The following is a 22,906-nucleotide window of genomic DNA, read 5'->3' on the forward strand; positions in this document are numbered from 1 at the left end:
TCTTCATTGACATGACCCATTTTTTTCCTATTTGCCACAGAAAGTATATATGTTATTTACCAACATATCCAGGGTTGCAGACACACGCAAGTTGTAAAGTAACCGGATCCTGATAGCAGCTACTGGCAAACTGGCGTCCACTTTCGGGACCATCTGGGCAAGGGCAGGGACGGCAGTGATCACCTGACCCAATGATGGGGTCACCATAGTAACCGGCCATGCACCTATACAAATCACAGAAGAGAAAGAGCCATGAACTCTAGCTCTAAGAAACTTGAAATGGTTCTTTCCTTTTGGGAACACTCACTCCCCATTCCTTTTCTTTCCATGTGGAAGACTTTGCGCTGCACAATGGTTTTAAATCCTTAGCTCCCTTCAGAACCATCTGGAGGGCATACTGACCAGGTAGACTGCTCCCTCATGGGTTTCTAATTTAGTACATCCAGGGAGAGGCTGGAGCATGTGTATTTGTATAGGATTTTAGGTCCTATTGCTTCCCAGCCTTTTGGAGAAGATCAAGTGCAGATTTTTAGGTCCTGGTGCTGGTCTAGGGACCACACCTGCAGAAACCACAGCTTTGGAACAGCACCCCTGGATTCACAGGCCTTTATTGACTCCTCCTCAGAAGAGAAAACACATTCCTATCTGCATTCTCCTACCACCCATGTGTTCTGTTCTGCTTCCTTCTCACCTTCAAAAGCCGGTCCACAGCAGAGGTCAGCTAAAAATAGCCTGACTCTGCCTGGCCAGGATGGAGTTCATGGTGGCCAGTTAACTAAAGCCTTGTCTGCAACTCAGCGTTGACGAGTAACAGAGACCAGGATGAACTCTAGGGGTGTGGCTTCCATGTCTGTCCCTTAGGCGATGCCAAACTTAGGCAGGGAACACGGATGCCAGTTATGAAGCTGCCAAAGTAAAAGCTCCAATCTCTCCTTTACAGGGAAGGAATCCATAGGTTCTCAACAACAAGATGACAGTACTTGAATTTGACCTCCTTTTCACCTTTTCTTTCACTACATCATACTGCTTTTCAAGAGGAAATGTAATTAGCTTATTTTTCTAATTTCCTGTAATATAAGCACCTGGATGAACTTGAGAGCTCATCTAATCCAATCTAGTTCTTTTTTGGCAGAAAATGGATACTTGAGGGAGGGGGCATATGAAGCAAGAACCGAAGCGGAAATGCAGGTCTGAGGATTTCAGGTTTGTTTCTTGCGTTCGTTTGGGGCAGAAATCATTCCACATCTTTGAAAAAATGAGGGAAATAAGAAGATACAGAAGGGACACTTTGTTCAGAGGAAATCAATCTACTGACTTAGACACAATTCTAAGATGTATCACAGGGACATATTCCCTAATTATGGGCTGGGGTGTAATGATGAAGTAATTTTGTACAATAGTTTTAGAGAACATTTTCTAGGGGACTTTTCCAAGGGGAAAATAAGTCCAGATGCATCATGACAGAAAGTCAAGTTTACTCCCTGTCTCTCATACACTTCCTCCCTTGGGAACAATTTGAATACAGACTTCTTTTTTGAGGTCATGGATGAAACTCTCATCATCTTGGAATAGGGAAAGAATATTGAGAAATTGGCTTAAACTAGATAGGTTTCCAAACACTTAATAAAACAATTCTGTTGTCCAACACAGAGCTAAAAAAATCTTCCTTGGTGCAACGACTGTGGAAGGCAGTATGGCGCTTTCTCAAAAAGTTGCAAATAGAGACACCATTTGACTCAGCAATTCAACTACTGGGAATATACCCAAGAGACCATAACTGTCATCCAGGCAGATGTATGCACACCCATGTTTATCACAGCTCTGTTCACAATAGCAAGGAGTTGGAAACAACCCAGGTGCCCATCAACAAATGAACGGATAGAGAAGCTGTGTTATATACACCCAATGGAATACTATGCTGCATCGAAAAACAAGGAACTCATGCAATATTATTCAAAATGGGTGACTTTGGAGGACATTATGCTGAGTGAAGTATCTCAGGCACAAAAGGACAAATACTACATGGTGTCACTGTTGTAAAACAGGACTGACCTTGGGGTTGGGGGGAGACTGAGAAGGATGGGTTCAATAATGTATACTGCATTGAAACAGATGAGGGAGAAAACTGTTTAAAAGGGACATGTGATTAGGTATTTTTGTCATGACAGGAGTCTAGAGTGAAAGCTACATGGTGGAGTGGAGCTGGGGGAGGGTTTGTAAAACAATGAAAGAATCTGTCTTTTACTTTTCCAAGAGGGTAGTGGGGGGAGGGAGGGTTTGGAGGAGAGAAAAGTACAACAATGAAGGAATGGAAGTCCAAAGTCTCTGTAAATTTTTATTGACATTAATAATAAATTTAAATAAAACAAAAACAAAAGAAAAATATTAAAAAAATATATCTTTTTCCTCCCATACCCATCCTTTTTCCATAAGAAATGACAACCATTTTATGAATTAAAACTCAAAAAGGCAGTCGTAGATAAAAACGAAGTCATTCTTCCAGAATGTTCTTGCAAATATATTTGATAGTGAAACTGGTTTTGAATCAGTATCGTGGACTACCACTTTTGTTATTTACTTGCTATATACCTTAGAGTTGAATCTGACTTACCGCTGACCCTCGGGTGGGTTAGATTTGTGAATTCATTCTGCTTTCTTTTTTTAAAAACTGACTTTTCTCATCTTTTTCTCCCTCACTCATTTTTCATCTCCCAGTGAAAGAGAAGTAATAACAAAATTTACAGAAGAAATAAAACATGATAATACATTAATCTCCTTCTTAGTAAACTTTTTCTAGTTGCTTTTTGGTTATTCTTGAACCACACAATTTTGGGGTTGGAAGGAATACTTTTAGTTAAAAGTAACCATCAATGGAACCTCCAAATTAGATACAACAAGCTCTTATACCCAGCTTAACATCCAAGTGAATCACTCACGCAATTTTCATTAATGATTTTACTCTCCCTCTGATGGTGTGAAACCGAAAGTTTCACAAGTATATTTTTTTATACAATGGATTGGATACTGGAAAAGATAAATTTTTATTGACATGGGAAGGTGGAGGTTATCACTTTCCAAAAAATAGGACTGAGAGTATGCTGGCATTTGTTAATTAATAATGAAGAATATAATTGTGTGCCTAATTTGCTCATATGGATGATTTCTTATCTACTAAGCTAAATGATGTTATTGGAGACAGCCTATATTGTATTCCTATGCTGTCTAGTAAAGCACTTTGCCACCGTGACAATGATTCAATTGTCATCTGCTAATTGGAGAACAGATCTACTTTTGTGCATTTTAAATGGTATCCTGGAAACTAGAGTTGCTTAAAATGTTTTTAAACACAAAGCTATTTAAAATGACAAATCCCATTTGGACTGAGTTCCTACTTTGACCCAAATTAGGCTTTCCCATTGCACAACCCTCATCCCAGCTCAGAAATGTGCTGCATCTGAGATGTGATTTCTAAACAGGCCATACCTCATTTTAATGTGCTCTCAAAGACACTGTGGTCTTTATAAACTGAAGGTCTACGGCAACACAGTATCAAACAAGCCTACGGGTACTATCCTTCCTCCACGTCTCTATGTCACATTTTGGTTCTATTAGGTACTTAATTTTAGAAGCAGGAGTGGCATCCACTTCCTAAACAACATCTCTCTGGAAACTCTATGAACTTTGATAACTGTCAATAGTTATAAAAAGGCTTCAGGCCTTTTGTTCATAGGGTTGCAATGAGTTGTGCTCGACTCGGAGACAATCAACAACAACATACTTAATAGACTACATACTGTACAGGATAAATGTAATTGTCATAGGCACTGAGGAACCAAAATGTTCATGCTATTCACTATGCTTAAGTATCTACTTTACAGCAGTGGTTTAGAACTGAGCCTGCAACCTCTCGGAGCTCTATACCTGTCCAGATCTATGGTGGCCTTGGAGATTCTCCAGGAAGGCAGAGCCACGCCAGTTTTGCTCTCTTCTTTACCCATCACTAGAACGTGTCTGGCAAATCAAGGTTCTAACTACATACTTACTGGGTACATGAATTAATTCCTAGAACATTCCAAGTTGGGTAGAAATCAATAGAACATGTGGAGTCCGGCATTTATCTGTGGTTTAAGATGTGCACAGCCAAACACTATCTTGTCCACGTACCTTTCACAGTTATGGCCTGTGGTGTAGTCCTGGCATCTCAAGCACTCCCCTGTGACCAAGTCGCAGTCTTCAGCGTGGCCATTGCACTGGCAAGGCTGACAACTTGGAAAACCCCAGTATCCGGGTAGGCAGCGGTCACACTGCCGAGTGTAAACGCCCTGGAAGCAGTGGCACTGGCCGGTGATGGGATCGCAGAAGGCATTGACGGATCCCTGTGGATTGCACTCGCAAGCTGAAAACAGAGGCAGCCAAAGACCCACCCTGAGACACTCAGTGAATGGAAAAGGGCCCTGTTTAGGAACATCCTGGGCCCACCAAGGGCTGGATGGGAAACCAACCCAAACACCCATGGGCTCCCATGGCTGGCTTCAGGAGTGAAGCACCACCTTTGGAGATACAGACAGTCCACACCAGTACTGTTAATCATCTGCATAAACATATCACAATTCTGCTGATTAACTTACATTTGCATCCACTGGGCCCGAAGCCAAAGGTGCCCGGAGCACATCTGTCGCAGGTTCTTCCTACCACGTTGGGCCGGCACTGACACTGGCCTCCGTTGGGGTCACAGACAGAACTCAATGAACCCTGAGGGTCACATTCACAAGCTGCGGGGCAGAGAGAGGCCAGACCCTAAGACACAAGCAGCTGCCTCGTCCCCCCCCCAACGAGATGGGATGTCTGCTCATTACTCCTGGGCTCTGACTTCCTTTTACTACTCTGACTTTTTCAGAACTCCAATTTGAAGCAACACTTTTCTTACGAAGAGCAGGAGGCAACACAAGGCGGCAGGTCTGGGAAATAAAACGCAACGTTCCTAGACAAAAAGTCATTAAAGTTTCCATATATATATATTTAGGATAGTAGACTAATATATTTAGGATAGCAAACTAAAGCCCAGATATTGGTCTGATTTTTCTAATTTCATCCCAACTCTCCACCCGGTATGGAAAGTCTATGTTCTCATAGCTTTTTTTCTATTGTTGTTGTTGTTATGTGCCATCAAGTCGACTCACAGCAGCCCTATGTACAACAGCCCTAAACCTTGCTCTATTGCTTGCCAATTTTATTACCTCTGACACATCTACCCCCATTACCCCAGTCACTGAATCAATCCATCTCACCGAGGTTCTTCCTCTCTTGAGCTGTACACCCAGGAATGACATTCTTCTCCAAGGACTGGTCCCTCCTTACAACATGTCAAAGTATGTCAGAATGGAGCTTCAGAATCCTTGCCTCCAAGGAGCCTGGTTTCACCCTTTCCAGAACCAACTTATTTGTACTCCTAGCAGTCCACGGTATATTCAATACTCTTCTCCAGAACCACAGCTCAAAGGCATCAATTCACCTTCTATCATCCCTAATCATTGTCCAGCTATCTGATACATAGCAAGTAATTGCAAAGACCATGGCCTGTATCAGGTGTACCTTAGTCTCCAGACTGACATGATTGCTCTTCAATACTTTGGAGAGGTCTCTGTTAATTGTGGATTTCTTTGGAATCTACTCCATCTTTATTGACACTCTACCACTAGGATACTATTTTTCTCTGGTGGCCCAGTGGCAAGAAGCTGGGCTGCAATCCCAAATGCACGTGGTTCGATGCTACCAGCTGCTCCATGGGGAAAGGATGGGCAATCTCCTCCCATGCAATTGACTGCCCCTGAAAACCCACCAGAGAGTCAGCTTTGGGTCAGTTCTGACTTGAGAGTACACAACAACAACAACAACAACATTGGAAAAATGAAGGAGCTCTGGAGGCCTAGTGGTAAGAAGCTGCGACACAATCCCGAAAGTACATGGTTTAAATCTACCAGCTGCTCTGCGGGAGAAAGAGAGGCAATCTCCTGTGTAATTAACTGGCTCTGAAAACCTGCTGGAGGATCTGCTATGGATTGGTTCCAACTCGATGGTACTCAACAACGACAATGGAAAAATGCTATAGTACGTGCATTCCAGTGTATCTTCAAGGACCAACTACACTCTTGATCCTCCCTCAAGAAGAGGCAGAAGCGGCAGCTGCACCACGCGGCGGCTCCACGTACGTACCCAGGCCTGTCTGGTGTAACAGTGCAGAAATACTGAAGATAATGTTCCTGCAGACATCTGTCATGGGAGTTTTCACAACACTTCTGCTGTTTTCCAAACAACGATATCTCTGAAAGGTTTCCCAGGCACTGTTTGTGACTGGCCCGTCTCCTGTCCCTCCAACAGTGAAGATGTCCAGAGACTTACAGTACGGCATGAGAACAAGCTACAACACAACAAGACATCGTGATGTTCTCATGGCGGCCCACCTATCAGAGAAAGCCTGCACGCACGTGCACACCAACTTAAACATTTCCTCGATACGTGAAGAGAAAAAACCAAACTCACTGAATAATAAAGTGAAGACTCTTCCCTTCTCAAATATGTTTGCCAGGAAAAACTGAGTCTATTTCATAGTTTTTTGCAAGGGCACTTTTCTAAAGTCACTTCCTATTTCCAGATGGAATCTGCTTGAATGAATCCTTTCCATTAAGTGGAAATCATTAATATTAACTAGTCAAATAGGTTTGGAGGTAAAGAAGAATGATTCCACCCAACCGTGGAAAGTTGGCCCTGAATGAAAGAGTCCCCGGGATCTGAATGACCTGCCCAGCCATCCCTGCATGCATCGGCAAGGACCTTCCACTTACAGAATCGATGAGCGTGTAGGGACTGTCCATGTCAATGTCCGAGGAGCTGTACTGGGGCAGCTCCAACCTCACTGTGTAATTCACACCCTTCTCAAAGCACACGGGGTGTGGCAGGACAACATATCTGTTCCAAAGCAAAGAGCAAAGCATCAACAACTGTACACATTAACCCGTCAGCAACGTCAGAGGAGGAAAGTCAATTCCTGGTTCTGCAATGGTTACTACAACTCGAGAAGGAAGACAACAGGAAAAATGAATCTGCATTGGCATTTTGTGGAGCTGCAAGCTACTGCCACACTGACCTGGAGCCTGGTGACAGAGACACCACCTGGTTGTCGTCGTCAGGCACCGTGTTCCCACAGCGGCTGCTGGCTGGGATCTTCCCAGGTCGCTGCACTGTGATGACCGCTTTTTCCCAGTGGTCAGGCAACTAGAATGAAAAGCAATGCAAAATGACTATCCGCATTGGCCTTCTGCAGCCTGTTTACAGATTACATTAAATCAGCCAGCGGCCAAATGTAAATGGAAAACACTTGGGGTGCTCGCCTCTCATGACTTTCTCTTCAGCTAGTGCCCAGCTCCTGCCCCAATCCTTCCTAGCTGGACCGGACAGGCCTCCCATTTGCTCTCCTTGGGTCTCTGCAGGGCCCCTTTTAGGTTTTCTTAAAAGGAGAGCTGACAACCACCCTGGGCTCCAAATCCTTCGACTGTTTTCCAGACAAAGGTATCAGGTCCAGGTTTCCCATGAACTGTGTGTGACCAGGGTCCATTCTCCTGTCCCTGACAGCATCTCAAACCAGCTCTCACAGAGTGTGCTCAGTGACTCCCCGAAAATTCTCCTCTGCTTATGTTATTCCTTAATTCCAGACACCTTTCCCATTATGCGTCATTTTATCAGAATTCCATCCACCATACTTTTGATGCAAATCATGTTATATGGTTTCTGCAAAAAGTGCAGCCTCTTCAAGGGTTTCCTGTGCACATGCATGTAATAGGCAAAAACTATGGTACACGGGAAGGCCTAGAATGTATTCTTTATGATGCATTTTGGCAGCTGCAGGCCCAGTCCATTCCATCCCGGCCTGCATCTGTGCTGTTGTCTTTCTCTTCGCACCGTGGCTGCAGCTGGGCATGCGCTCAGCAGGGCTGAGCAGTCCGGGAAGGGAAGGAGCAGACTGCAAGTATTTATGTTACCTCAGTTCTCAGCACAGATAAATGTCGCTCTCAGTTTTCATTAAATTAAATGAAAAAAAACCTTGTATATTCACTTCTGTGAAGGCTACCCAGTGGGCTATTGATCTGTTCTGACGCTACTTTCAAATGTTACAAAAATATATAATTTCACTCAAACAACTCACCATCTAGCTGAAATGGACTCACAGATGACCCTCCAGGGGGTTTTCAGAGTCTCTAGGCCACACAACTCTAGGCTCTAGGAGGAGATTGTTTCTCTTTCTCAGAGCAGCTGGTGGATTTGAACTGCCTGCCTTTGGTTTGGCAGTGAATTCCTTACCCACTAGGTCACCAGAGTTCCCATAAGACTCATTAGACTTAACTCCTTGCAAAGTCAGAACTGACTCTGAGATGACCCTACAGCCAGTTTCTGAGACTACAATCTAGTCTCATATAGAGATTTCTCATCTTTCTCCCAAGGAGCTTCTGATGGATTCAAATTGCCAGTAGAGAGAGAGTCACTGTTGTTGGGTTAGCAGTGCAAATCCCACAGACTACACCACCAGAATATCAAACAAACGACACCAGCAGAAAACATCCTCATATCCAAGTAAAACGGGTTTTCCTCCTGGGACCCCTGCACCTCAGCCCCCAGATAGACCACTGAAGTGCCCCCTTTCCTTACCTGTGGCTCATAGCGAATTAGGATGTCATACTCCATGGAATATGGGATGTTATCAATGAAAAACTCAAGGTAAGCCCCTTCAGGAACTCGGACGAAGCCTGCTCCAGTCCAAGAAGGAGTCCGATCCTGGATGTACTGTCGCTCCACTATGCTGACTCCCTGCAGACAAGGGGAACAGGAGTTGAAATGGAATTCAATGGACTCTCACAGTCAAAGATATTTCAAGTCACCCAAATGTAGAAAACTGTGGATACTCCAGAACGAAGGCTACAGAGTGGAGTGGATCTGGGGGGAGCAATTATAAAACAATGAAAGAATAATTTTTCTTTTACTTTTCAAAGAGAAGAGTGTACTCGGGGGGGGGGGGGCAGGGAGAAAAATGCAACAATGAATGGAAATCCAAAGTCTCAAAAATAAAAAAGAGTACTGTGGCTATATCTATTTGGTAGGGTCACACTTTCTTATCTAATAGAATATAAGCACATTTTTTCATATGTAAACAGAAAATTTATTTTAGTTTTGTGGTATCAGTCTTGGAGCATTAGAAGTGGGACTCAGAGATTTGGAATATACTTGGAATGTGCTATAATCAAGAAAATAAGCCTAGAAGAAGGAAAAGAGAAGTGACAAGTGCCATTATAAACAATCTAGGAGTGCTGAGGCATTTCCCAAATGTTAAAGATTTTTTTTTTTAATTTTTATTATATTTTGTGTGTGTACCGTCAAATCGGATCCTACTGGTACAGGAGATTGCCACTCCTTCTCCAGCAGAGTAACTGGTGGATTTGAACCGCGTGCCTCTGGGATTACAGTGCAGCTTCTTGCCATATTTCCCAAATTTTCTGCACTAGCCCTTTATCTAAGTATCTCTGGTGGCACAGTGGTTAAATGTTCAGCAGCTAACTTTTTGTTCAAGCTCATCAGTCATTCTGAGGGAGAAAGATATGGTTACTTGCTTCTGTAAATACTACTGCCTGGGAAACATTAGGGGCAGTTCTACTCCATCCTACAGGGCCGCTAGGAGGCAGAATTGCTGGCCACAGGAATCTAGTATTTAAAGGATTTCTACTTGGCTGTGGCATCTACCTGTGTTAGTTTCAAGTTCCAAGTACAAGTGACTAAATTTGCTATTATAATGAGTATTTGCTGCTACTAAGCTGATTGCCACTGACATCGAGAATTACTCAATTTCAATTGCTTACTCAGGCATGAGTTTGAGTTTAATTCATTACATAATACCCATAGTTGACCATTGCCAAAGACGATCACCATTAACCCCTTAACCTTGTAGATATGTGCATGTTCCTTTACCCATCGAGAGGTGAAATCTATGCTACTCTCCTCAAATCAGGGCTAGCTCTGTGGTTTATGTGTGATAAAAGTGAGAAAACGACATTCTTTTCTGTCTTTTCTTTTGGAGCCCAGCCAGGTTTTTAGACCCCTGGATTCTACTTCATCCCTCCAGAAATGTAGACGCCATCAAAAAGCCTCACTCTCTTGACTCTGCAATGCTGTGAGGACGGTGAAGACATACTTGGAGAGGTCACATGGAGAAAAATGCCCGACCAGCCTCCAGCTGTTTCAGTCAGCCCAGTGCAAGTGCTGGCCATATTACAAGGCAGTAAATTTTAGGATGGTGTGTTATACAAATCCTCCCCAAAAATGTAATGCCATAGAGTTGATTTTGATTCATAGCGAATCTCTAGAAGAGAGCAGAACTGCCTGGCAGGTTTCCAGATGTAGTCTTTAAGGAAGGAAGCTGTCACATTCCTCTCAGAGAGACTAGTGGTTATGAACCATCCAACTTTTGGTCAGCTAAACAACTGTGCAATCAGGGTTCTATTGCTTTTGTTATATGCTACTGAGTGACAGGCGATTCGACTCTCCAGTGGGTTTTCAGAGGCTGTAAATCACATTAAGAGGAGACTGCTCATCTTTTTTCTGAGTGTCAGCTAGTGGATTTGAACCACCTGCCTTTGGGTGAGCAACACAACTCCTTACCACTAGGCCAGAGCTCCCCTATAGCTCCATTACTGCCCGTAAAATGCAGCCTCACCCATTCTACAGGCACTTTCCTACTTACAGGCCCAAAGTTGGCTTCTTCTGCTTCATAGAGGTAATGATCCAAGGTGGTAAAATAATAACCAGATTCCATTTCGTTGCACTGACGTCCAATCATGTGGGGTCGGCAGGAGCACTGGCCAGACTCTGCAGAGCAGCTGAGAGAGAACAAAGCCAGGTCAGCTGTGTTCATACAGAACAAGCCACTATAAGTAGGTCTCCTTTATCCTAACATTAAATGGGGAGACTTTATTCTCGGAGAATTTCCTTTCGAAATCCTCATGAAATAATATGAGGAGAATGCTGCCTGTGAATTAACAGTAATTCTTCTGCGTGGCACTAAAAAGCGTTTTGTGACTGGGTCTTTTTTAGTTTTATCTCCGTTGCCCTTGCTGTACTCACTCGCCCTCCACATCGTACTGAGGCTTTCTTCAGACATCCAAAACTTCCTTCCTTGGTATATTCAGCCCGTTCTGGGCCTCACTATCCTCTATACATCTCAGTCCACCCTAAGGGGCCTGACCAATGTTCTGCACCCACAATACACTCAGGAGACCATAGCTGGGCAAACACACACAGAGAGAGGCTATACATACAGAAAAAATAATTTAAAAGGGAAAAGCCAATATGAACAATGAAACCATTTCTTGTTACTCATTATGGTGAAAGGCTCTGGATAAAATGTAAAGTACTCATTTTTGCTGGTCTATGACTCTTCTTACCCTTAGTATTATGACTTTCCTTGCGTACAAGGTAAAACTAAATGGTATGCACCCATTTTTACATCACCTAATAATCAAGTTGTGGTTTGGAATCATAACCTGAAGCCATTCCCAAAGTTCCTTTTAGACTCAATACCTAATGCAAGTTACAACTCACTGAGAGACAACGCTGTGAAGTTCATAAAAAAATGTCCCAGATAACATAGCCCTGTCACGGTCCAGCTGAAGTCCTCTTCCTGCACATGATGCAAGTGGTTATTCTCCTAGAGGAATATAAATTCTTAACAACCCATGCCAGTTCCCAGGAGAAGAAAGCTTGTTTCAATTAGAACTTAGGATTCTTTTGGCACTGCCAAGCAGCTAAAGCCATTTACAGGAATTTATAAATTTCAGACATTATATCATAAAGACAAAAGAAAAATGCCTCTTTGCTCCCTAACAGATATTTCCTGAGGGAACAAATGCTTAAAACACAAATCTGAAGAAGAAAAATTCTTCATGAGCCATCAATAGAGAACAAGTTGATGTAGGTGAGAATACAGAGCCTGGTCAACACAGAACAACACAAGAAAGGGGAGAATACAGACCTCTGAGGCTATTGCTACCTTTTACCTACAAACAACTCTAAACAAGAACCAACTCCTGACCTGATAAACAAATTCCCTTAATATCAACCCTGGCAATCACACACCTCTAAGTGTGCACAGACTTGAACTGTTGTCAGTGATGAACACTGGTCTAATCCAATAGTCAGTCCTCTGGAAAGCTCACCCTTGTGGCATTACCTGCCCCACTACGCGGTGGCCCTCACACCTACAGCTCTCCCCACTGACTGCTCAGTTCTGTTCTTGTTCTGTATTTCCAGCTACCAATGGAACATTTCCATGGCTTGTTCAGGCATCATCTCCAAACACTATTTCTGTCAACTGATTTAACATTTTTCTTATATTTGTGGATAACATAGAGCTTCTCTTTCTTTTATTAAAAAAAAACCATGAACTACTGTTGTAATGGCTAAAATCACATAAATGTTTGTGTCCTTAAAAAAAAAAACAAAAAAAAACAAAAAACCAAACAACCCCAAACTTTTTCTTTTTATTTTTTATTTATTTGGCTGATCGTTGAGCCACACAAGTTAGCTTAAGTTCCGGGCTCAAAGGGTTATAGCCACCACAGTCTCAGCGGTTCCACCAGTCTCTATTGGACAAACTACATTGGTTATTTTTGTGAGTTTGAGTTTTGTTCCACAAGTTTCTACCACTGTGGTTCAGGACCCCCTTCTGTGATCCCTTTCAGAGCATTCAGCAGTGGTGGCTGAGAACCATCAGTTCTTCTGGTCTCAGTGTGGTGGAGGCTGAAGTTCATGTGGGCTATTAGTCCTCTGGAGTCTATGTTTCTATATATCTTTGATTTTTTTCTTCTCTCTGGTTTATTTTGGACAGGAAGGGACCAGTGATTGTACTTTAGACGGCTGGTCATAAACTTTTAAGAACCTAGTCACTGCTTGCCCCAATAGGATGCAAAAAAGATGCCCCCCGGCCCCATTATAGTAAAGGCCAGTTGACTCAGCTGGCCCTTAAGAGTATGGACCTGAGGTCCTAAGACTAGAACACATTCTCACAACTGAGGGTGCTGGTTCAATAATCAACTCTTATTCTTCAACCTAGGTGTCACTGCTACTAACCTAGTTCAGCATGTTATTATCTGATGTTCTTATTCTACCAACCTTGTAAACGGACTCTAACACTCTTCTCTACCCCTTGCCCAGTCAGTCCAGACTACTCTTCCCATGGCACTGCTTTCATGCCACAGAAACTCCGTAATTGTTTCTTATTTAGGATATCATGTCTTTGTGCCTCTTCCTACCTGCAATCAGCTTCCACCACCAAGTCCCCGAAAACAACTGCTTCTCTTCTGGTGCCTGCCCCTGGCTTTCAGACAAGCCATGCTTCTCACATTCTTCAACAAATATTTGTTGAGCAAATACTAATCCTGGAAGTTGTGTTCCGGGTGTCAATAACCTCACATTTCAGTCCACTGTCAAGTTTCTTTTGCATTATTCTTTACTTCCTAAGTCTATTAGTTTTACTAAATGATACTGAGAGAAAAAAAGGTAAAAAAAAAAAGAGCAAAAACCCAACCACTAAAACACATTTTATAAAAAAACATAGGCTTACAGCCCCTTTGAGAAGGTAAACAACTGAGCAAGTTATTAGTGCAACAAATCAAAGTCAAGATGAATTTATGTACAGGGTCACAAGCAAAGTATGATATGTGTTGAAAAAACAGGCTTCATCTGAGTGAGGGGTCTTTGAGAATTTTTTTTTTGAGTGGTCTTGAAGGCTGGAGGGGATTTTTGACAGGAAAAGCACACTCAATGACGGGAGAAAGGAGGGGTGTTAGAGGAATGTGCAGAGAGGTGTCTCAGAAAGGCAAGCTCACGGCATATGTACGCAGACAATGGGCTATTATGGAAGTTTTTAAAGTGCAGAAGGAATGGTCTGGCCAGCATTAGAAGGTTAACTGCAAAGCAGTTAGAAGACAGACACAAAGTGATAACTTAGTCCAGTGGGAATTCAAACGGGTTTGGAGGCAGGAGCCTGGGAGAGAACGTCCCCTGAAAGTGCCACCTTCATATTCCCATTCCTGTGCCCTCTTTTTTCCCCTTTGTTAAGTCCTCCTCCCTCCCTGTGTCATCCATCTTTCAAACCTCAATCACCTTTCAAAATACAAGCTCAGATTTCGTTTCCTGCACAGTGAGATCAAAGATTTATTACATATAATTACTCTTTCCTGTGTTCAAATAAAAATCATATTTCATTCAGATGGGGTGCTTTACCATTTTCTATGCTCCCTTTACAAATCTCTCAGTAACTAGACCACAGATTCAACATATTGAGGTAGGAAGGTGGAATAATGTCATAAGAGGCAAATAAACACGATCCTGAGGCAGGAAAATAATGATCACTAAAAATATCCACCCCCCCTCATCCCTGGAACCTGTGGAACCTCTCATGCCAAAGGGACTTTGCAGATGTGTGTAGGGCTAAAGGCCGTGAGATGGGGAGATTATCCAGAATTAACTGGATGGGTCCATTCTAATCACATGCACCTTTTAAAAGAGGAAAAGGCAGGCAGAAAGAGCTGATGTGAGAAAGATTCGACCTGCCACTGCAGGTACTTAAGATGGAAGAAGGGAGTTAATTATATGTCAGGGAACGTGGTGGTCTAGTGGGTACAGCTGCATTCATTGCCAATCTAAAGGTTTCTGCATTGTTACTATGTGCCTTCAAGTAAGAAGTAACACACAGCTGGCCCTCCAGCAGGTTTTCAAAGGCCATAAAACCTTAGGAGACACTGCCCATCTTTCTTCCATGAAGCTGTATATTTGAACCACTTGCCTTTACATTGGCAGCATTAATTCTTTACCACTAGGCCAGCAGAGGTTCCAATCCACCAGCTGCTCTGTGAAAGAAAGATGGGCAGTCTTGTCTCGTGCAATGTGTAGCCTCTGAAGACCCACTGGAGGGTCAGCTATGAGTTGGTTTTGACTCACCGACACAACTTGATGACACATCACAAGAACTAGAAACTAGGAACGGCTCTCTCCATTTACAATCAACAGGAGACTTGAGGCTTCATTCTACAACTACAAAAAAATTCTGTCCACAACCCAAATAAGCAGGAAACAAACTGTCCCACAGAGCTTAAAAAAAAAAAAAAGAGCAGCTTTCCAATCCCTGGATTTCAGTCTAGTCTGAGCTATGACCCACAAATCTTCTGGCCTCCAGACCTCTGACAGAATGAACCTGTGTTGTTTTAAGCCACTACATTGTGGTAATTTACGATGACAGTAATAGAAAATGGTTTTCTTTTTTTCCCCCTCAGTGGGTCATAGCCAAGGCCATTTGGTAAAAACATGGATTTCTCATGGATAAATAAATAAATTAGAAACTTAAGAACTATATTGGAAAGAAAGTTCTATTCAGTTTCAACAGAAAAGAGAAAACACTGTCCACTTTAAACTTTTCTCTATTACTAGGAAATTATGAAGCAAAATATTGAAGGATAAAAGACAAACTCCTAATAACCAACCACTCTCTTCAACTCTGATCTCATGTCTCTCATTCTGATTTCAAGTAAGAGTTGGCTCCACAATGATTAGCAGTCAGAATCGTCCATTTTTTTCTAGAGTACCCTTCTTCCTCACCCGCCCATAACTAGAATACTTAATTCTTAAAGGAAAGAAACTATAATCCCTTTTTATTTTTCTATCATAGTGACTTACTATATATACCACAATCATTCCAATAAAAATAGCTATGATTTTCTGTTTTCAAAGTATGATAAATGTCACATCTGTTCATTTACTGAGAACATACAAGGCCTGATTACTGTGGACAAAAGACGTAACAAAAGCGTTTCTCTTTGCCCAAAGAAAACTTTAAAATACAACCAACTACAATTGAAGTCACAATAGAGCCATGATCCTTAGAAAAATGCAAAAGTAATGTGACGCTGAATAAAAAATGTTTAGGGACTTCAAGCCATTATTTCAAGGTAAGAAAATCTTAAATTATTTTTTAAGGCAGGAGGAAAGGTGCTTTCTTTTTCAATGGTTTAAATATTTATAAGAAGCATTTACATAGCATCTCATGCCACTAATTCTTATTAGCTCATTAAAAGGGTTAATTGCTAGCCAAAAATTTCAGTATCTTGTTTGGAATATTTGAATTTATTAGATCTTACTTCTTTAAAATATTCCTAAGTTTGAAGTAGCTGGCACCACAAACATGCATCACAAAACTATTACTGTCCTGTCAACAGCCCACTCAGCTCATTACTCAAAACAGTGTTACTTTTTCTACTTCAAATTACTTTGATATATTTTATGTTCTTGGCTAAAGTAATTAAAGAATGTTTGAAATCACATTTAGCTTGCCTGTACTGAGGAGCGTACTTTAGTTTTGATGTTGCTATGAGGCGAATTATGTTCTCTCAGATCTATGCTGAAATCCTAAGCACCAATACCTATGAATATAACCTTATTTGAAACTAAGGTCTCTGAAAATTTTATCAATTAATATCAGACCATGTTGAGCAGTACCCTAAAAAAATAGAGGAGATAAAAGAAAGAACCCCAAGTATCTAAGGACTTGTACCATCAAGCCAAGCAATGCCAAGGGTTACCAGAAGCCAGGAGAAACAAAGGCTCAAGGCAGACTCTATCTACAGAGAGGGCACAGCCTTGCTGAAACCTCTGGTCTACTAAAACCTAAGACAATATTGTCTATAGTTTAGAACCGCCCCCCTAACCCCTGCCCTGCCTTGTATGATTTATTTTGGCAGTTGTAGTAAAGGCATAGAGATTTCACAAAGATATTTTGTTTCTCAGACACTTTGATTCAATTGACACTTAATACTATGTGTCTAAACCAGAGTCAGGGAATATTGTCAGGCAAAGGGTATTGATGATGTGGTTGTAAAGAATCAGACACTCAACAAATTGTCCCTGCATGGTACCTATGTGTCAAGCATTTACCTTAGTAAAATTAGTGCTTCAGAAGGACTAGCCTCCTTCACCCCCAAAAGGCACTCGCAGAGAAATCACTCTAGGAGGAAAACCAGGAAGCCTTGAAGAGAATCACCATTGACTGTGGGAGACGCAGAGGCTACAAGGGCATTTTAAATGGGGTTTTCGCACCAACGACACCACACAGAAGCTCATCGATCATGCTAAAAAGACCAGATGGTGACTTGCTTGAAAAATCCTTACTCAAATTTTGGCTTCACACTTTAATTTTTATAAATTCTTACAGGGGAAACTTGAAGACAGGGCAGAGGTTGTGTGTGGGCAGGGCTAGAGAGAAAAAGTGTGACTCAGAGAAAAAGAAGAGAATGTGAGAACAGGAACAATTTCACAGAAAGAAATACAGAGTGCAGGAACAGACACATCCCAAAGTTGAGGACATGATGTGGAGCACGAGGTACCAACCACAGTCATGGAATCAAGGACAGCAGAAGTGATGTTGGCTATGAACTGAAGACTTAGTTAGGAAAGGAGTCAGCGTTTTCTGGGAGGGAAGACAAGTCTGAGGGGCGATTCTGTGAGCAGAGCAGCTGTTGCCTTTCAGCCCAGTGTTTATGGCTGACCCTTGCTTCCCTCTGGTGGTTTTCTAAGAACAGAAATCCACCCTGGAGTTTCAGAGGCTACATGCTGTACTGAGCCCACTCCATGAGCTGGAACAGATCAAACCCAAATAAAGAGGCCAAAAAGAACATGTTCTTTCTGCATAAAATATCACTCCTTCCCAGCAAACTACTATGATACTGGGAAATAATTTTGTAGGAGAGTCAAGTTTTGAGTGCATGAAGCTTGCTCAATGAATTCAGCATGTTCTCTCAGGGATCATTCTGGCTACAAGGAAACATCTGTCTATTCTCACAGCAGTCACTTACACTATCTTTACCAGATGTTCTGACTCGAGTCCAGGAACAAACAGACCAAAATTCCCTTCGACTCAAAGGTGGTTAATTAATCTCTCTCAGATTTTACATTTTGCCAAGTGTGTACATATGAAAATTCTTGGTAGAGTTCCATGGATTTTTCTTTTCTATTCAAGGAATACATGCATATATTTAAGTAACTAAAAAGAGAAGACATAATTTTCATTAATGGACTTGGAAACTGAACAAAGGAAAGAAGAGAGGCAAAAGAAAATGAAAAGATTCTCTACACAAACTGGAGTGGGAGCCCATTTTCCATCTTTTATACTGGCAAAAAAGAAAATGCTTGATGATACCAGATGCGGAGAGGAGGAGGGCGAAAAGATACTTTAAGCGGTTGTTAAGAAAATAAACGAGTACATTTTCTCGGGAGAACAATCTGACATTAACTATTAACATGAAAAATGCTCCAGTACTTGGATTTGGCAGTCCCATCACTGGGTCTATGAATAGACCTACAAACCATCTACACAGATTGCTTTACTACATTTAAATGACCAAAATAAAAAAAAAAAAATCAAATAAATCATGGTACTTCCACATGACAGAATACTAAAAAGCTACTTCAAAGAAAGAGATAGACATACTGACATGACATAAGATGAAACAAACCAAAAAAGTGCAGAATAAAGTTATACTACACTCCTTAGAGGCAAGGATAGTGGAACTCTGTCCACTTACTTTGCCTGTGTTGTCAGGAGGGAACTCATCCTTGGAAAAAGACATTATGGTGGGAAAAGTGGAGTGGGGTTATTATTGAGAGACACAGTGACTATAAAAATGGGCTCAAGTATATCACAGATGAGGATGACCGGGGCAAGGTTCAGGTCTCTTGGTCGGAGGTGTGCTAGGAGTCATGGTTGAATTGACAGCATCTAACAACAAGAACACTTATCACATTTAGAGCACGTAAATGATGCTTAAGCATTTAATGCACGTAGCATACACAGGAAACTAAAACATGGGTCTCACAGTTTAAAAAGACTGAAAAACATGAGATTACCATAAAACACAGTGTGTTACTTATACTTTCAAGAAATGTTTCAGTAAAGCTAAGTTGTGAAAACATGGATCATGTATCTGAGGGTTTTTTAAATTTGTACTTACCTGTCTTTAAAAGTAAGTCTTATTATATTATTATTTTAAAATAAGAAAAGATTTCATGTTTGAAGGAAAATTTGCTATCTACATTATTCTGGACTGATTTTTTTCCCTTCTTTTAGGGTTTGATATATGCCATTCCATTGCCTTCCTGACTGTATTATTTTCACTGAGACGTCAGAGGTTCATCTTACGGGTTCTCACTTGTAGGTAACACTTCATTTTTCCCCGAACTACTCTGAGAATTCTTCCCAAATTTTAAAATTTTAACATGCATATTAAGCAATATGAATATGTATGGAGCCATGAAATTATTAATGAGATACGTCTAGGCAAAAACTTTGAGGAAAGCGATCAGATGAAGGAACACTTCTACTTCTCACATTCGTATCTGTCTGAATGGTTTGAATTTTTAAAAAACCATAAATATGCACTGCTTCAGTAATTAAAAAAATTAAAAGTACATTTAAAAAAAAATATTAAATCAAAAGCATATACGTCTTACCAGAAGGCTTCAAAGCAAACTCTCAAGACTTCAGGTAAGCATGACTAATTATCTAGAACTCAGAGCAAAGATAGCTACTTTGTATATCTTCTATTTGTCTTAAATCAACTTCAGTTCAATGAGAAGTCAGGAAATTTTCCATGGAGACCCAGTAGTAGTGTCTAAGGGAAGCTCCACTTACTTGTTGTTTAATGCTCCTCCAAGGTCACAGTCACAGGGTCGACATCCATCCAAATCATTACTTAAACCCCAATGCTCTTGCTATAGAACAAAAGATTAAACATCTAAAAGTAGGCTCTTATAAGTACACAAAAGACTCAGCAAGAAACAAGTTACATCGTGTTTTGGTTTTTCTACCAAACATTCATTGTCACTGGGAAAGTGGAAAGCTAACAAAAGAAGGGATTATTCTGAAAAAAACCCAAACTGTAGCACTAAAGTCAGAGATGGCTACACATAACCACATGGAAATTCCAGGTCACAGAGCAGTTTGTTTGCTTTGCAAATTGCTATTCTCCAATAATTAACAGAAGCAAGCAGCAAAGAGGGTGATTTTCTTCACTGGCATTAACTCTGGCAGTTAGGTAGAGCTTGGCAAATATTTGACAGGTGTTTTAATGTTTCTAATTCTGTCTGACATAAACCCCATGAAGAAAACCCCTACGGAGTCATCTACATGGAAATATTGTATAAATACAGAAGAAATCTCACAAACAAAAAGCCAAGATTCCAGAGTCTTGGAAGCCCCTGGGACAGAAATAACAAGAAATGAGACAGAATCTAAGTATGAGAGAAGACCTCTTTGTGAATCAACAAATATGTATTTGTCAATGAGCAGATGAAAACCAGCTTGACAGTTTAAACTTCCAGAAAGCTGCTTTAAGAATCTATCAGGATATCATCGAGAAAATATACATATATCTCTTTTAAGACCAGTTACTATCCTCTCCAGTTAAAGAAACCAAAAGACGAATGTTATAAAACACAGAAATTGTAAAAAAATTATTTCCATGATTATTCCATCCAGAATACTACTATGAATAGTCTGCTGTGCTTCCTTCCAGATTTTGGGGGTTTTTTCTTGATGTCTTTCCCCCTTACATAATCAAGGTTCTAGTCACATCCTGTACTTTTTTTCCCTAACAGCATAAGTATTTCCTCCAATTATTGTCTTTCCCAATGGTAACCAAATATCATACTGTACACTATTGTTAAAAGCCACTGAGTAGATTACAACTCATAGTGACTCTATGAATGGACTGAAAGCCTGTCTTGTCCAGCACTTACAATCTCTACCATGCTAATGCCCACTGTTATAATCACTGTGTCAATCCAACCTGTTGAAGGTATTCCTTTCTTTTGCTAACACTCTACTTTTCCAAGCATGATGTCCTTTCCCAGTAACTGGCACCCCTGAGAACATGCCCAAAGTATGTGAAACAAAGTTTCACCATCATTACCTCTAAGGGGCACTCAGTAGACACCCCAGAATTTAGCCAACTATTTTCCCACTGCTGCTTCCAAGTCTTTAGCTATAATTAATAAAATATGAAATCCATTTTATAGTTTCGTCCAATGTCTTAATTATGACAGAATCCCTGAAGTGGGATTACTAGGACAAAGGGTATGCATAATCCTAACAGTAACTAATACATACAACCGGAATGTTTGTTCATATTTCCATCAGCGACATATGAATACCAGAACTTCAGTATACCATTACTAACATGAAACAATAAAATTTTAAGTTTTTGTTAGTTTTGTCTGTAAAGATAGTATTCTACTATTGTTTTTATTTATAACAGTGAAGCATTTTGTTAAATTGTTAATCTCTCTTTAATGAATTTCTGTAGGAATCTTTCAACAGAGGTAGCAAAAACCAGTGGCATTCTCATAAAAGTGTTGCATTCACAAACCACCTGACACAGGTAACTAGGATTTACCTACCAGACACTGGTCACAACGCTGGCCTGTCACCAGACGCTTACAGTAGCAGTAACCGGTCTCAGAGTCACAAGGATTCCCTCCAGGAACTGTCCCCAGAGGATTGCAAGCACAAGCTTGAGTAAAGAGAAAAAAAGAAATAAGAACAAGAAGACTACTAAGTCTGAAGGAGTAGTTTATAATTTAGAATTGCCATGAAAAACTAGAATTATCTATAATTAAGAATGTAAAACAATCATAGGCAGGCATAGCTTATACATAATTATATTACAAATTTGGGTCCAGATCATAGCAATAAAGTGCAGGTTGCAATAGAGTGAATCTTGTGATTTTTTTCCTGTTCATTTCTCAAAGCATCCAACAAGTCAGTCTTTTTAGTAAGCAATAGCTTTATGAAAATGTTTGAAATTTCAAGAATGACCAAAATGTGCTGGACATAGGAAGTGAGCACATGAGCTGTTGAAACACGAGCTGATAGACTTGTTTGACACAGGGTTGTCATAACTTTCAGTACGTAAAAAAGTCAATAGCTGCAAAGTGTAATAAAACAAAGTGCCATAGAGCAAGACATACCTATTATATATGTGTGTATCTCTGAGTGTTTGTGTGTGTGTATACTATTATCAGCTGTTTAGTCAGAACCAACTCATAGCTGACCCTCCAGAGGGCTTTCAGAGGCTGTAAACTGCATGGGATGAGAGTATCCATCTTTCTCCTGCAGAGCAGCTGGTGGATTCACACTGCCTTCCTCTGGGTTGGCAGCACATCTCCTTTAAGCAAAATGTAACTTACATTTACAACCAAATGGATCTTCAGCACTTATGCCATAGAAGCCTTCTTTACAAATATCACAATGTTCTCCTTCCACATATAATTTACACCGACACTGGCCAGCAATGAGACCAACAGAAAAATCCGTGTAACTGTCACAAATGCCCTCATTCTGGGAACCAGCGGGGTCACAGGTACACCCTAAAAATGGAAAATGCCAGATAAAATGCATCAGGAAACACAAATGTACAAGTGTATATATATGCTCCCTTCTTTCTAAAGCTCATAAAAATGGATGAAAGAAGGCTTGACCACCCAGGAGTTAAAATCACCGTGGTGGGTTTGATGTTATTTATGAACTCTGAATGAAGGGTGTTAACTACCAGAGTACTCCATCTGATCAACAACCAGAAATGGGTCCCATTCTAGGCTGCAACAGTTCCATGATATATGTTCAAGGATATGAACATGTATGGCTAAGCACAATTGATAACAGTGCATCTAAATTCCAAAATCAATCTCCACAATAGTCTACATATTTCCTATTGCCAAAGGGGCCCTTTAGAGTAGTGAGAGAAGATCTTCACCCTGAAAC

The 22,906-nt window shown here is 41.0% G+C and overlaps 1 protein-coding gene across 1 annotated transcript in view; it reads right to left on the reverse strand.

Moving 5' to 3' along the window:
• LAMB1 (laminin, beta 1) overlaps positions 1–22,906 on the reverse strand; it is an 82,225-nt gene that overhangs the window by 29,167 nt on the left and 30,152 nt on the right. The window contains 11 exon segments of the mRNA XM_006882635.1: positions 61–224; positions 4,165–4,396; positions 4,629–4,772; positions 6,214–6,418; positions 6,843–6,966; positions 7,145–7,272; positions 8,701–8,859; positions 10,784–10,919; positions 19,778–19,857; positions 21,544–21,656; positions 22,333–22,512. Of these exon segments, the coding sequence (XP_006882697.1) occupies positions 61–224; positions 4,165–4,396; positions 4,629–4,772; positions 6,214–6,418; positions 6,843–6,966; positions 7,145–7,272; positions 8,701–8,859; positions 10,784–10,919; positions 19,778–19,857; positions 21,544–21,656; positions 22,333–22,512 (1,665 nt within the window).

Source organism: Elephantulus edwardii, unplaced genomic scaffold (genome assembly GCF_000299155.1).
Source record: "Elephantulus edwardii isolate Elephantulus edwardi_28Jun2011 unplaced genomic scaffold, EleEdw1.0 scaffold00022, whole genome shotgun sequence".
In the NCBI taxonomy this organism is placed as follows: Eukaryota; Metazoa; Chordata; class Mammalia; order Macroscelidea; family Macroscelididae; genus Elephantulus; species Elephantulus edwardii.